This window comes from Helobdella robusta, assembly GCF_000326865.2.
Source record: "Helobdella robusta unplaced genomic scaffold HELROscaffold_14, whole genome shotgun sequence".
Classification (NCBI taxonomy): Eukaryota; Metazoa; Annelida; class Clitellata; order Rhynchobdellida; family Glossiphoniidae; genus Helobdella; species Helobdella robusta.
The window spans coordinates 2,822,156-2,837,928 of NW_008703782.1; the positions used below are offsets into that span (position 1 = coordinate 2,822,156).

A 15,773-nucleotide genomic window follows, 5' to 3' on the forward strand; every position below is an offset into this window, starting at 1 on the left:
ATGTTGACGCTGTTAGTCGATCGATTGCTTGATTGATTGGTTGTGTGATTGATTGATTGGTTGTGTGATTGATTAGTTGATTGGTTGTGTGATTGATTGTGTGATTGATTGGTTGATTGTGTGATTGATTGGTTGGTTGGTTGGCTGGTTGGTTGACTGATTGATGACTGACTGGCTGACTGACTAGTTTATTTATTGATTTATTGACTGTTTGGTTGGTTATTTTGGCTGGCTATTTGGTTGGTTGATTGATTGATTGGTTGATTGATCAGTTGTGGTTGGTTGTTTAACTAATGACTAACAAATTAATTAGGTTTTGTTTTAGTTTAGTTGTTACTTGATTAGGACAGCTGCAGGTACGTAGAACGTTACAAAATCCAACATTAATTTTTTTTTCCGAATCCGCCAACTCCATCCTCGCCAGCTCCTGCAAGAGATCCTCACAATTTTGGAAGACTGCAACAACCAGCGGGTTAGCAACACCACGCAGCAACAGCAGCCACAGCAACAACAGCCACAGCAACAACAGCAGCAGCAACACATCTCCATATCCGACATCAAACACATGTGCGCGCAAACAACCTTCACCTTACTTGACCACCTAAACAAATGGATGAGGTATAATAAGACACTGCACTCTGTATCTCTTGACGCCAGCAATCCTACATCAAAGGCCGTTAAGTCAAGTTTGGTCATTTTTTTTTCTTTGCCGATTTTAGTTATTTTTTTTGGATATTTTTATATAATTCGTAGAAATATTGTTATTTCTCTTATTAATTTTGTTTGATCATCGGTCGAGTTTGGTTATTTTCTTTTTTTGGTTTTATTTTTTATTAGTATATATTTTGTATAAATGTTTTTATCTCTCTAGACAATTTTGGTATGATATGGTCTGATGGTTTTGAGAATGTAAACAATGTTTATGAGTTACTGACCGATTGCTTATGTTAACCAGACAAATTTGATATTGTATTCAATGCTGTCAATTATATCATTAGAAAATGACTTGTTGGATTTATTTATCTTTGTACAGGCCTTAAGTAAATGAATGATATTGCACTGATGTTGTGATAGAATCAGCGTATAGAATTCATTGTGTGTGTGTGTTGTGTGTGTGTGTGTGTGTGTTGTGTGTGTGTGTGTGTGTGTGAGTATATGTGTGTGGTTTGGTTTTATAACTGCAAATTATGTAACGTGATGAAATGTGATGTGGTGTGGTGTTAAGAAAGACGATCCTTGCTATTCCTCTCAATAACATGACGTCACAGTAACGGAGCACAACATATCCCTGCTGGGATCGTTCCTATCTCGTGTTCCTCAACACGTCCTCTCCATCACTTCCTTCAACTGCGGCGCCTACACCAGGTCCCTCTTCCACCACGAACAACACATCAAATCGTCGTCGTCGTCATCATTGCCATCATCTTCGTCGTCGTCTTCCTCATCGTTGGTCGACGATCAGTCCATGGATTTCTTACTGGTACGTTCGTTTTCGTTCTAATTATTTATTATCTACGCCGCAATTATGATGAAACTGAAAAAATAGTCATTAATTGAACGTTAAAAACGTTGAGGGTTTAAGTCCAACAATTGAAATTATGTTTCATCATGATGTTAATATAATTGGATGGGAGGTGGTGCCATTGTTAGAGGCACCTGGTTTCGCGTTGCAGTAACCGGATTCGATTGCAAAAAAATCCCCGAAATCTTTCATACTCCATTAAGATGTTTTTGTTCGTTTCAATGATTATAACAATGCAATGCAATTTATATAAACACGGATAGAAACTGTACATAGCACTGGACGAGCCAGACGGGGTGGCTGGTCTGATGTCCATGCAGGACTCGCACCCCTCACTCACTCAACAAATACTAGCCTATGAAAGTGTCGGTAAGTTGGTTCGCTGGTCAGTTAGTTGGTTGGTTGGTTGATTGGTCAGTTGGTTGGTTTATTAGTTGGCTGATTGAACGTTGTGTCGATTGGTCAGTCTTTTGGTTGGTTAATAGGCTGGTTGGCTGGCTAGTTGATTGGTTGGTTACACTAGTTAAACAGCTGGCTAGTTGGTTGATTGGTTAGCTAGCTTGTTCGCTTTTCGGTAAGTTTGGTTGGCGCTGATAGATCTCTTGACTGTTTGACTGATCGGTTTTTTCCTAGTCTACTCGAATCTTTAATTTTTAGCTAACAAAATCTCATTTTGATTATCTAAACTAATCAACAAAAATTTAACAATTCGACCATCTCATCTTTTCAATGACTAAATGAAACACCACCACCCCTTCCTCCTTTCACAAAGGCCAGCTATCGGACGCCTCAACCTGCTACGATCGGGCCATCCAGATGGAGCCAAACAACATGAAACTCCGAATGGGACACCTCAGGAATAAGATCCAACATGGAGAACTCAACTCTGTACTCAGTCTCACAAATGGAATGATCGGCGAGGAGTGAGTTCGATTGATTGGTTGTTTGGTTGATTGGTTGGTTGGTTGGTTGGTTGGTTAGTTGGCTGGCTGGTTGGTTGGTTGGTTGGTTGGTTGGTTGGTTGGTTGGTTGGTTGGTTGGTTGGTTGGTTGATTGATGTTTTATTTGTAGAGTGCCTTTTTCATCATTGTGATTGATGTTATTTATATTGTGGGTTTTATTTGGCATGTTGGCAGTTTGTGAAGAATGAATGTTTCTGAGCTCACAAATTCCAATTGTTCATTTCTCCTTTTTCATTTTGTAATTATTGCATTATTCGTTAATCTGAAAGCAAACAGAAAATTATTACTTAGCCTTTGTTGGACCATTTTCAATCAAATATGCATTTATGTATTCATTGGTTGCTGTATTCGTTGCGCGACCCCTTAATTTTTATTTTTTTTCTTCTGCATCAATTTATTCAACATCATTTCTTACGGATATAATTCCAAATCTTAACTATCGAAATGTGAATATCAATGAATGGGCAATGAACATCTTCTAGTTCCTCGCGACTGAAAGAGTTGAACAGATTCAGAGTGGAAGCATCGTGGAAGCTGGGACATTGGGATCTACTGGAACAATACCTCGATACTGTATGTCCTACTATTGCTTATCCCATGAACAACAACTATATACACCAACAAACAACATGCAAACAACTCATATCAACTGTAAACATAATAACAACTACATACGCCAACAAACAACATGCAAACAACACATAACTATAAACATGCGGCAAAAAAACAAACAAACCTCAACAAAAAACATAGAAACAAACAAACCTCAACAACATACATACATACATAGAAACAAACAAACATCAATAAACAAACATCAACAACAAACAAACAGGCAAGCAAACATACAACAACAAACAAACAACATACATATCTACATACAGACATACAACAACAACATACAAACAACAACACAAACAACATACAATGCACATAAAAACCAGGAAGATAAGACATCAACAGATTGGAATGTTGGACTAGGAAAGCTCCTGATGGCTGTTAAATCTAAAGTTGGTAGTGATGATGATGATAATGATGATGATTCTTATTATTGTTATATTTTTTATTATTTTTGTTATTATATTATTATTATTAATATTTTTTTTATTGTTATCGTGGTAACTTTATCTGTTCATCTTGTTCGTCTTATTGCAGCTATCATTATTCATTCATTCATTCATTTATTGACTCACCCACAATATTTTTTCGTTAATTTATTTATTTATTAATTAATTAATTCATTCACTCACGCATCCAATCATTCATTCATTCATCACCAATTCGTTTAATCAGTCAGGCTGGAGATAGTCTCCATGGCTTATTTATTCATTTTCTCACTTATTTACTCACTAATTCAAATATTATTTTATTACCCACTCACTCATTCATCTATTCATTCATCTAATCATTCACCCCCTCATTCATTCAGGATGCGCAAAGTTTCCACCATTCAATGACCCCACTGAGGTTGAACCTAATCATTCCCCTATCGGCGGCCAGCATGGAGGTGGGCTCCTACAGTAGGGGCTACGAAAGTGTCGTCAGGTTAGAGTTAGGGTTAGATCAGGGCCAAGGTCAACTGCTCCATGTACTCTGATTTATTTGCTCTGTTCTGTTTCATAATTACTCCGTCTAATCTGATGAACACGGCATGTAATACACGCACCCACCCACCCACACACACACACACACACACACACACACACACACACACACACACACACACACACACATGGATACGCACGCACACAAACAAACGCGCACAGACTTCATATGTTGAACGAGCTGGAAGAAGCAGCCGCATATATATTCAAGAGCGACAAGAGGAAGACAAAGAGAGAGGATGTGATTTTATTGGATGAAGACGACGAAGGCGATAGCTACTACAGGAAGCATTCGAATGAGCCACACCAGCAGCTGGTTCAGACGTGGACGGCGAGATTGGAAATATGTCAAGTAAGTTTTTCATTTGCAACATTATGTCATTAATGTCGGCGGCACGTTGGTGTAGTGGTTAAGGTGCCTGGCATTGCTACATCGCTGACTGGATTCGAATGAAAAGAGACATACGCAGTGGGTTTGTTGTCAAGATTTCCGAGAGAGATTTTTAAAAATAAAATGGTGATAATTTTTCTATGTTAGTTTGTTCTGGAGAAAATAATAATACCTATGACAGTTAAGACTCAAATAACTACAATAAGACATTATAAACGGTAACAACAACAACACCAACAACAACAAACAACACCAGCTACAACCAACAACAACAAACAACACCAGCCCTCCTACCGCACCGTATCTCCCATCTTGGATCTGAGGCGCGCCATGCTGTCACTGATGCGCGATAAGAAAGATAAGAAATCATCGAAGACGGAAGTGACGTCACTGTCAGCGTCATCATTATCATCATCGTTGCACAATTTTAATAATGATATCAACCATTGGTGGCTCGTGTCGGCGAAGATGGCCAGAGAGTATGTTCACCTGATGTATTAATCCGTTTGTTCACATATTTGTTCATCCATTTGTTCTGATTCATGTTCGTCCATTGGTTCAGATACTTGTTCATTCGTTTGTTCACATACATGTTCAATCCATTTGTTTTTAATTGTTTAATTAGATTGTTATCATCATCCACGAAAATTTGTTTGGTTCTGGTTTGCACGGCTTTTTAACCATAAATATTATTTTTTAAAGGTTGTAATTGACTTAACTAATTTAGATTGCTAATGAGATTTTGAATTTCAGCTTCAATAACATTCCAATGTCTTTGACGAAGATATATTATTATTTCTATTTACATTTAATCAATCAATAAATCAATCGATCAATCAATCAATCAATAAACTAATTATGAAACAACCCATAAGGTACGGGTTGATGCAGACGGCTCACAGTTGCCTGTTGAGTGCAGGCAATCACCACAAAGCAGACTTCTGCATGGAGATGGCTTCGTGGCTCTGGGATAGGGTTTGTTGTTGTTGTTGATGGTGATGATGTTGTTGTTGATGTTGTTGATGGTGATGATGTTGTTGTTGATGTTGTTGATGGTGATGATGTTGTTGTTGATGTTGTTGTTGTTAACGATGTTGTACTAATGTATTTATTGTTGCTAGTCTTTTTAACTTTTTACACTTTAAATAAACGATGGCCTAATGATTAGAGGCGTCTGTCTGGTCCTGTCTTGCAATGTTTGGGGGGTTCAATTGCAGAGTCATTTGCTGTGTGTTTGATGCGTGCTTTCATGTACGATGTTTGTGTGTGTGTGTGTGTGTGTGTGTGTGTGTGTGTGTGTGTGTGTGTGTGTGTGTGTGTGTGTGTGTGTGTGTGTGTGTGTGTGTGTTAAGAGAGAGATTGACCTTTTAACCTATAGATAGTGTTTTAACTTTTGTTGTTGATGTACATATATTGCCTAGATTACGTATTCAAATTTGCTGAAGCTTCTATTGTAGCCGTTATGTCGTGTTAATCAGGGAGACGTAGACGAGGCTCGCAGCAGCTTAGAGAAGGCTTACAAGAGGCTCTCTAGCGACAAGCAGTTGAAGAACGTTCCGGGAGAGGAGAGAAATCAGCTTGGGAAGGTTTGCAGTTGCCTGCATTCAAATCGTTATAATTTTTCAGCCCTATCTGGAGAGAAATAATTTTATCGAATTGTAACTTGTACTGGTTTGATATATTATGAATTTCAATTGATGACAATATAAACGTTAAAAAAACTACAACAGTCATCTTGGTCATAACAACTTCAACATCATCTTCTCAACATCAGCTTCATCATCAGTCCCATCATCACAACAACCACAACTTCAACATCATCTTCTCAACATCAGCTTCATCATCAGTCCCATCAACAACTTCAACATCATCTTCTCAACATCAGCTTCATCATCAGTCCCATCATCACAACAACCACAAACAGCTTCTGTTGCAGCTGACTCGATACAGTGACGAGACATCAAGCTTAGAGGTGCACAACCTGCTGCAAATGTTCAAGGAGGCTAAGGAGCTGAACCAGAAGTCTGAGGAAATTTTCTTCTACATGGGCAAGTTCTATGATAAGTTGCAGACCAACATCATTGAGGGTGATAATAAGAAGGATGTTGAAGATAAGCGATGGTTGGTTTTCGTGGGCTTTGAGTTGCGTGTTGTTGTTTGTTGATAATGTGTTGTTGCATTTTTCCTAGCTAAAAGCATTTATAGCACATTTACACGTATAACGCATTCCTACTCTTTTTTTTGTACCTTCACCATCGTCATCGTCACCTACGTCACCACCACCATCGCCACACGCCAGCAACATCATAGCAGCAGCTACCAGCAGCTTCATGCAGTCACTGACGTTCGGCAACCACTTCATCTACCAATCACTACCACGCCTCCTTACGCTCTGGCTGGACTTCACGGCAGAGGCGGGCAACTCGGAGGAAAACATCGACAAGATTAATAAGGTTTGACTGGCGATGGCATGGCGAACTTGGTGTTAATTGCATCTTATCTGTTTCTATATCCTATATATCTTCTCTTGTATCTGTATCTTATAAATCGTGCTTTTTATCTATATCTTATATATATCTTGTTTTATATCTTCCGCGTTCTGACACTCAAACAAACCGTTAAGTTCGCTGATATAAAATAAAATATGGTCTGAAAATATCTATCCACATTGTCATGCTTCGACATTTACTCTGCGTATTTAGGCTGCGTTGTTGACTACTGCCCGTTCATCATCGCTTGTGGGTTGTTTAGTTTTATTAAGGGTTATTTGACTCAACTTATCGTCCATTTATATTTGTGTGTGTTTGGATTTATATATTCCCCATGGTGAGATGCACATGTGCGTGTATATATGCATATACATATACGTGTATATATGAACACATACGCGTGTATATATACATGTATGTATGTGTAGACATTTGTTTGGTAAACCATTTGAAAAGAGGTTTTTATTGATTATCATCTAAATACGTTTATGTACATTTAATTTGATTAAAATGTTTAAATAATTTTAGTTTTCAATTTAACATTCAAGATAAAAATATAGAGAATTTGAAGTAAAAATGTTTCTATGTGTGTAAACTAACAGGCGGTGAACACAGCAAGGTCGAGGCTGTCTTCATTTCAACTCCTTGTCGTTCTACCTCAATTAATATCTCGAATATGCCACACTAGAATTGATGTCTTCAATCTTTTGAAGGTTGGCTGGCTGGCTAGTTGATTGGTTGGCTGGCTGGCTGGTTGGGTAGTTGGTTGGCTGGCTGGCTGGTTGGGTGATTGGCTGGCTGGTCGGTTGGTGAGATATAAAAAATTTTATAAATAAATTTAGTGAAGTTTAAAATGTTTTAGATTTCCGTTTAGAAAAGTTAAAATATTCTCGATTATTCTAATTAGAGCTTGATTAAATTTCCATAATTATTTTCATTTAGAATTAATTAATTTCACTAAATAATTTAAACTTAAAATTTTAAAGTTGTTAAAAATCGGCTTGAAGAAGTCAATCATTGCTTAGATTTCATACTCTCACTTTGCAGGATATTGTGGTGAAGGTGCTACGAGATTATCCGCAACAAGCCATGTGGTTGATGGTGGCGGTGTCCAAGGTGGAGGAATGATGGATGGATGGATAGATGGATGGGTGGATGGATGGAAGGAGGGATAATAAATGAAATGTTGGACGGATGGGTAGAAAAATGAATAATGATGGATGGATAGATGGATGAGTGTTTAGATCCTATGTCAACTAATTCCATTTGGTCAATCAAATACTCAAAGAACCATTTATCAGTCACTCAAACAACCACCAGCCAATCTATCAGTTAATTATTCATCCAATTAACCAATCAACCAGCCATCCATCCAATCACTCGGGCATTCAATTAATTGACCATCCAATTAATTAGTCGATAAACTATCCAACCAATCAATCAATCAACCAATCAAACAATAGTCCTCCTACCAAGTAAGGAGCAGAAAGTGTCAGGAAATCTTTAACAAAGCTAGGTCGACTTCTTTTTTTTCCCTTTTTCGCTTTTTTATTTTTTTTTACGTTATTATATTATTAATTATATAACAATAATAATAATAAGTAATTTATTATATAATTATTGTTAATTATTGCGTTAAGAATTTTACTAATTGTCTTTTTATGAATTTTATAAATTTTCAAAGGAGTAAAACCGTATGTAATTATGACATTGTTTGTATTTCTTTTTTCACATTTTTCACGATTGCATTTGAGTTTTTTTTATTTTTAAAGTTTCCATATCTACAATTTCATCATATAAAATTAATCAATGTCACCTAAAAGTTTATAATTACTGCTAATCTTGTCATTTTTCAATTTTTTATTTTAGGTTTTCGTTGTTTATTTATTGTATTTTATTTATTTATTTATTTATTTTATTTATTTCATTTAAAATTAATTTCTTGTGATTGAATTTTTTTTGGTCCCATTTCAGATCTGTGAAACCCGAACTCACTAAGTTCCTTCACGTTAGTTTAATTTCTAATTTAAATCATTTTATTTAATATATCCCATTAAACAAAAGCTTCGAGTTAAATAAGGTCAGGGTTATTTGTTATGTAGTTTTCTTATTGCTATTTACATACACAGTTGATTCTGCTGTCATATATGCATTTTTTTCAAGATTTTTAGTTACCTGAGGCTTTTATCATTATTAATATTTGCCATGTTTCTTTTGTTTATTTATTTGTTTGTTTGTTTATTCACTTTACTTAGGACTCAACAAAATTTGCAGACTTCTTGATCGAGTTGTGCAACAAAGACCTGAAGGAAACATCATCAACGACGGTCAACATATCACACATCTTCAAGCCACTATTCAGGTTCCTATCTGATAAGTTAGTATAATTTGTTTTTTGTTACTTTAATTTATTGGTTAATTTATTTACATTTGTTTTATTGATAGATTTATCTATTTTTTAATTAATTAATTTATTTATTTGTTTTTTTTTATCTATATTATTGTGAGCTTTGACGCTCGTTACTACAGACACTAATGTTATAATCTTCAATGATCTCTCTATATTTCCAACGCCAGTTTTGTAGCATCCAACGATCGTCACACACACATACATACACACATGCAGTTGTGCATACATACTAACATATATACATACAAACGTCCTACCTCGGGAAACCGGGTCTCTGGACGCAAAACGAAGACTGATTGATTGATTGATTGATTGATTGATTGATTGATTGATTGATTGATTGATTGATTGATTGATTGATTGATTGATTGATTGATTGATTGATTGATTGATTGATTGATTGATTGATTGATTGATTGATTGATTGATTGATTGATTGATTGATTGATTGATTGATTGATTGATTGATTGATTGATTGGTTGATTGCATATACACACATGCAGTTGTGTATACATACAAAGAAACATACAAACATTTTTAAAGAGACTTGAGCCAGATCTTGATGCCTCTAGAGAGCCAGATGACTCCGGTCCTCCCCAACGTTCAAATCCCTGAGTCAGCAGATCAAGTCCAGTGCACGAGGAATGCAGTTTACATTGCTGGTATCGAAGATTATGTTGGTTATGTTGTTGTTGTTTTTGTCGTTGTTGGTGTTGTTGCTGCTGTTGGTGTTGGTGTCGTTGTTGTTGTTGTTGCTGTTGTTTTTGTCGTCGTTGTTGTAGTCGTTTCGATGTTGATTTTGGCGGGGATGTGGTTTGTTGATGTTCTCTTGTTCATATACATTTTCTGGTAAATCACTGGTGTCTTTTTTGGATTTTTATGTCTTATTCTTTGTGGTTCTAGGTGGATGTGCTTGTTTCATTGCAAAAACCAAAGAAGGTGACATTCAGAGGGAGTGATGGCAAGAAATACGTCATGCTGTGTAAGCCTAAGGTGAGTTTGTTGGTTTGTCGGTTGAATGGATGGCTGGCTGGCTGGTTGGTTAATTGGATGGCTGGTTGGTTGGCTGGCTGGTTGTTTGTCTGGTTGATTGGCTGGCTGGTTGATTAGTTTGCTAGTCGGTCAGTTGTTTTTGCGAACTGATTCAAAGGTAGGCTTTGTAGATTGTTGAATATCTAGCTGATTGAATGGTTGATTCGCTTCAATGAGAGTTCATCCACTTTTTCTTCGAATACTCATCACACAATCACACACACACACACTCGGCAAAAGGATGATTTGAGGAAAGACGCACGTCTCATGGAGTTCACAGGCATCGTCAACAGATGCCTCAAGAAGAACTTCAACTCCAGACGGAGAAATCTTCATATTAGAACCTTCGTTAGTCCATCAATATTTATTTGATCTTCTATCCTCTTGTTGCAACTGCCGAAACTGTTCTCATAGTCATCGGTGTCCTCATCTTCATCAAAGTTCTTCATTTCTTGCGTGATATCACCGTGACCAACAATCATCATCACCGTCATAACCATCATCACTCCACTCATCATGTGATTGCAGACAGTGACGCCATTGGACGAGGATTGTGGCATGCTTGAGTGGGTCCCTAACACGACGGGCTTGAGGCCGATCCTACTCAAACTGTACAAGGAGAAGGGTGGGTACTATTTTTTTCATGGGTGGAGGTGTTATCATAAAAAAATTTTTAGGGGTTTGTCTGGCGCTGGGCTTAGGAGTCTCCATGAATTAAATGCTATACTACATGGGGCACTTTATAAGTTGAGATTTTATTTTTATCTGTTTATTTGGACATTTGTTTGCGCGCTTGTGTGTGTGTATATGCGTGTGTGTGCGTGTGTGTGTGTGTTGGTTGTGCTATGTGCATGTTTACTTATGTTCATTTGTTTTGTTTTTTGATTTGTTAAAATTATTTTTTTCAAACTTATCACTGGAATAATTTTTAAAGTCAAGAAACAACACATCATCTTCACACACTCACAAACACAACATATGTACTCACAGACACGCGCGCACAAATTCACACACACACACACTCACACACACACAGGCTTGTACATGTCTGGTAAGGAGCTCAAGTTACTACAGACTGCACCGAAAGAAATAATTGAGTTAGTCTCTTGGCTTATTCATCCACATGTTCTCTATTCAGTTTGCTGTAGAATACATCTTTTTGTTCTTGGTCCATATATTTAATTTTTGCACGGCTTCTTTATTGGACTGCTTATTATATAAAGCTCCTTACATACGAGTTCAGATTTTGATGCGAAGTCTGTAACACACGACATACATTTAAATTTGTATGTGAGCATAACATCTGATAGTTTTAAGGTTTTGCTACGCTAGCATTTGAACCAGGTGAGTACGCAATAAAAACGTGAGACGTGGTACTCTCGTCTTCTGAGCTAACTTCTCACTTGTCTAGTGCTAGAAAATTTAGGGTCAGGAAGGCGAGCAAATTCGACTGATTGATTGATTGATTGATTGATTGCTTGACCGGTTGATGATTTGAAAGGTTGATTGTTATGAAACAGGAAGAAGTTGATGATCTTCAAAGAAAAACTCCTCACTCGACATCCACCCGTCTTCAGTGAGTGGTTCGTCAAGACCTTCACAGATCCTGCTTCGTGGTTGGTTGGTTGTTTGGCTGGTTAGTTGGATGAGTTGAGTTTTTGATTGGTCGGTTTGTTTTCTGGTTGATTGATTGATTGAATTGTGTGGTTGAGCTTGTTGATGGGTTGATTTGAGGGCAGGCTGCCTGCGGACGGTCATGATGATAACGACGATGATGCCGACAACGATTGCACGATGCATCCTGACCGACTGTATATATCATTTTTACCATCACCTCCCTCCTTACCATCACCTCTCCCCTACTTATCATCACCCCCTCCTCTCACCACCTCCCTCCCCATCACCACCCCAGGTACAGCGCGAGACTTTCTTACTGTCGAACGACGGCCGTGATGAGCATGGTGGGCTACATCCTGGGTTTGGGGGACAGGCACGGCGAGAACATCCTTTTCGATTCAACCTGCGGCGATTGCGTCCATGTTGATTTCAGTTGCTTATTTAACAAGGTTCGTTCCTCTCTTTAGTTTCAATTTCGTTTTTGTAATATTTTTCTTCGCGTAATTTGGTTTTTTAATAAATCGGATTAAAATATTATAGTCTAGCGGTGCGGAGTCGGTCTGTTCTACGGTGGGTTGCCGGTTCAATCCTCGTTCGCGCCGATGTTTGTTCATTTGTGCGGCGTTTGTGAAGGGCTTCAATTAACTCAGACAGCCCTAGTCAAGAAGTTGAAGTAGGAATTATTAAACAGATATTGTCAATAGATGTCGAAACGTTGCAGTTTTCAGCCAGTCGAATGTCGGCATTTGTAATATATCGTGCGTACAAATGGTACTTAAGTTTCTTTACCACCATTGTTCATTCTGTGATCGTTACGTTATTCTGTTGCGGTTGAAAGAAGCGTAATGAAAAAAGTTTATGAAGTTCCCTTAACGGTTTAGTTACGTCCTAGCACTAGTGGTTAACTTGCAACCAGAGTTGAATGTTTTGATTGACAGTTTAAAGTTATTGTAAGTAGTGATAGTTCAACCTGTTAATTTTTATAAATCGTTCGGCACTTGGGATTTCATTGCGTCTGAATGATTCTGTAAGAAGTTTTAATGTAAACAAGACAGAACTTGAATGGTATGCACTCACGTGTGTGTGTGCGTGTGTGCGTGCGTGTATGTGTGTGTGTGGTGTGTATTCATCTGCTGTTTGTTATCATCAACATCAGTATTATCATTATCATTTCAGATTTTTTATGATTATCTATTCTATGTAATATAATTAATCGTAATTTAATCGATTACATAATTAGTTAATTAATTAATTAGTATTAATTGATTGATCGATTGTCAGATTAGAAATTTAATTTTAATTTCACACGCCAGGGTGAGCAGTTTGACTACCCAGAGCTTGTACCATTCCGACTAACCCACAACATGATCGACGCTATGGTCGGGATAACCTTTTGACCTTTGAACTTTTTAACCTTTCAACCATTTTCCTATAAATATACGACCAATAAAGACATTATTTATGATCAGAACATGGAAATTATTTGATTTTTTTCCTATTAATATTAACAACACTTACGATGATATTTTTCCTATTTCATCACATATATTTTACCGTTACGATTTTATTCAATTTATATGACGCTTTGGTTAGCTCGTATATAAATACACACTGTGTCAGTTGTCGATACCTTGTTGAAATGTACAATACAAAAGAAAGAATTGTAAAAAAAAAATTATTATTTTTTTTTTATTTATTTAATAAAACAGGGGGCACTGGGTTACGAGGGCATATTCCGGAAGTCATGTGAGGTCACTATGAGGGTGATGAGGGAGGAGATGGACTCCCTGATGAGGTAGGTGGCGCCTTTCCACATTTTACCACTTTTTTTACCACATTAGCAACATGACTGACTTCCGTACCGTACCACGTGACTAACAGCGTCCTAAAGACCTTCATATTTGATCCCCTGGTCGAATGGAAGAAGCCAGCCGGTGGTAGGAACAACCCGAAAGAGACCGGAGAGATCAGAAATGAACAGGTGCAGTGGTTGGGTTTGTGTGTGTGTGCGTGTGTGTGTTCGTCCAAGTAGGATGTGTTTTTAAATGGTGGCCCGCCTAACTAACTTACTGACTAACTCTAACTATCATAACTAGTTAACTGACTAACTAACAAGAATCAATTCTTCTTATCATCCAATCATGTCATTCTTCTCGATTTTTATGTTGTAGTGAAATTTTTGAGTTGAAATATATAAATAAATAAATAAGTAAATAAATACATAAATAAATAAATGAATAACTAGAGATAAATTTCACTTTTAGGCTCAGACACACGTAAATAACATCGAGAACAGACTGAGAGGCTCGCTGAAGAGCAAGATGATTGGATTTCCTCTGTCCGTGGAGGGTCAAGTTAGCAGTCTTATCAAGGTTATTTTTGAGACCGAGTTAAGATTAAAAATTGTGTCATTAAAGGAAAATATGTGTTAACGTCGTTTTAATTGAAAAGGAGGTGAACATTTTCAATAGAGTTGAACAAATAAGTGAATGAAACGTGTTTGAAAGAGCGATGTTAAGGATTGCATGCATTCTCTTTACTAACTATTCATTTTATTTTTTTAAAAAAAAAACTCCGTTATTTTTGTTTTAATATGTGCAATAAATTATTGTTTGATATTTTTTATTTACATATATCTTTTAAATTTTAACTTTTCTTTTCTATTTACATATTAAAGATACTAGAATGTACATTTTAGAATCCTTATAAAATAAATTTAAATAAAATAATGTCTGTATACATTGAATGACCTTTGACCTTTTTCTACAGGAAGCCACGGATGAGAAAAACTTATGCCAAATGTATTTTGGCTGGGCCGCCTATATGTAAAAATTGAAAAAAAAACTAGTGAATAATTAATTGTCGCAGTTTCTTTTTTTCATTTTTTCTTTATTATTTGTCCTCGTATAAGTTCTCTTTATTTTAATTATTTTCAACCTACGTATGCATTCGTCGTCTTTTTGGGATGTCTCAGATGTTTGACGCTATAATCTCGTTGAATTTTCGTATGTATTTCACCAGATCTTCATGAACAGAACTCAGTTGACTTAATTTTATTTTAATGTTTATGCTGTCGTAGCAGATTTAGGCAAGATATTAAGTAATTCAAATCGTCGAAAATTGCATTTCATGAACTGTTTCTGATTTTCGTTCATCTAACGGTTTCAACTTTTGAAAATTTTATGTACATTTTATACAATGATATCTCGTGGTACCCACGATAAAACATTCTACATATTTGGTCTTCAGTTGTTGTACTTAATTATATAAATTACTAAAAAAATACTTTGAGTGCTTCAGAGCTTAATATAATGAAATTATAACCACCCTAACGAATACTACGCTACAACTAACAATGAAATCTTTTTTTGGAGCGGCCCGAAACTGGCTGGAAAATAAATTTCAAGAAGGTGAAAATAATCATGGCACGGTGGCACAAAGAGAGGTCAAACCAAAAGTGGCACAAAGAGAGGTCAAACCAAAAGTGGCGTTGAGTATCCACTACCTAGCATTAGCATGCCGCTGTGGCTGTTATATATACGTAGAAACCGGTAAAAGTGGCCACGCTAACATTAACATGCCTCTTCAATACATTGATATTTGATAGATAACATGAATGTTATAGGTGCTAAATCCGTTAAGTGTAGCCAAACGAAATAGCCAGCCTGTAACAACGATCGGCAACAGTGTGTAATGAAACTGACCGGTTGACGTTGCTGCCTGACGTGTCCAATAAAAATACGCC

At 36.8% G+C, this 15,773-nt stretch overlaps 1 protein-coding gene across 1 annotated transcript; it reads left to right on the forward strand.

Moving 5' to 3' along the window:
• Window positions 1-565: 565 nt before the first annotated feature.
• On the forward strand, window positions 566-14,857 carry HELRODRAFT_73987 (hypothetical protein; the record flags this gene model as incomplete). The annotated part of the gene is made up of 30 exons (XM_009014788.1): window positions 566-686; window positions 1,269-1,450; window positions 1,786-1,899; window positions 2,300-2,445; window positions 2,967-3,057; window positions 3,429-3,494; window positions 3,914-4,029; window positions 4,251-4,329; window positions 4,399-4,440; window positions 4,765-4,895; window positions 5,355-5,454; window positions 6,266-6,621; window positions 6,806-6,932; window positions 7,571-7,681; window positions 8,016-8,084; window positions 8,432-8,484; window positions 8,943-8,976; window positions 9,224-9,345; window positions 9,923-10,055; window positions 10,283-10,372; window positions 10,652-10,759; window positions 10,940-11,036; window positions 11,448-11,508; window positions 11,932-12,027; window positions 12,324-12,477; window positions 13,342-13,407; window positions 13,738-13,823; window positions 13,910-14,009; window positions 14,293-14,400; window positions 14,798-14,857. 30 exons carry the CDS (start codon window positions 566-568, stop codon window positions 14,855-14,857), a joined length of 3,219 nt encoding a protein of 1,072 aa, XP_009013036.1.
• Between the last annotated feature and the right edge of the window lie 916 nt (window positions 14,858-15,773).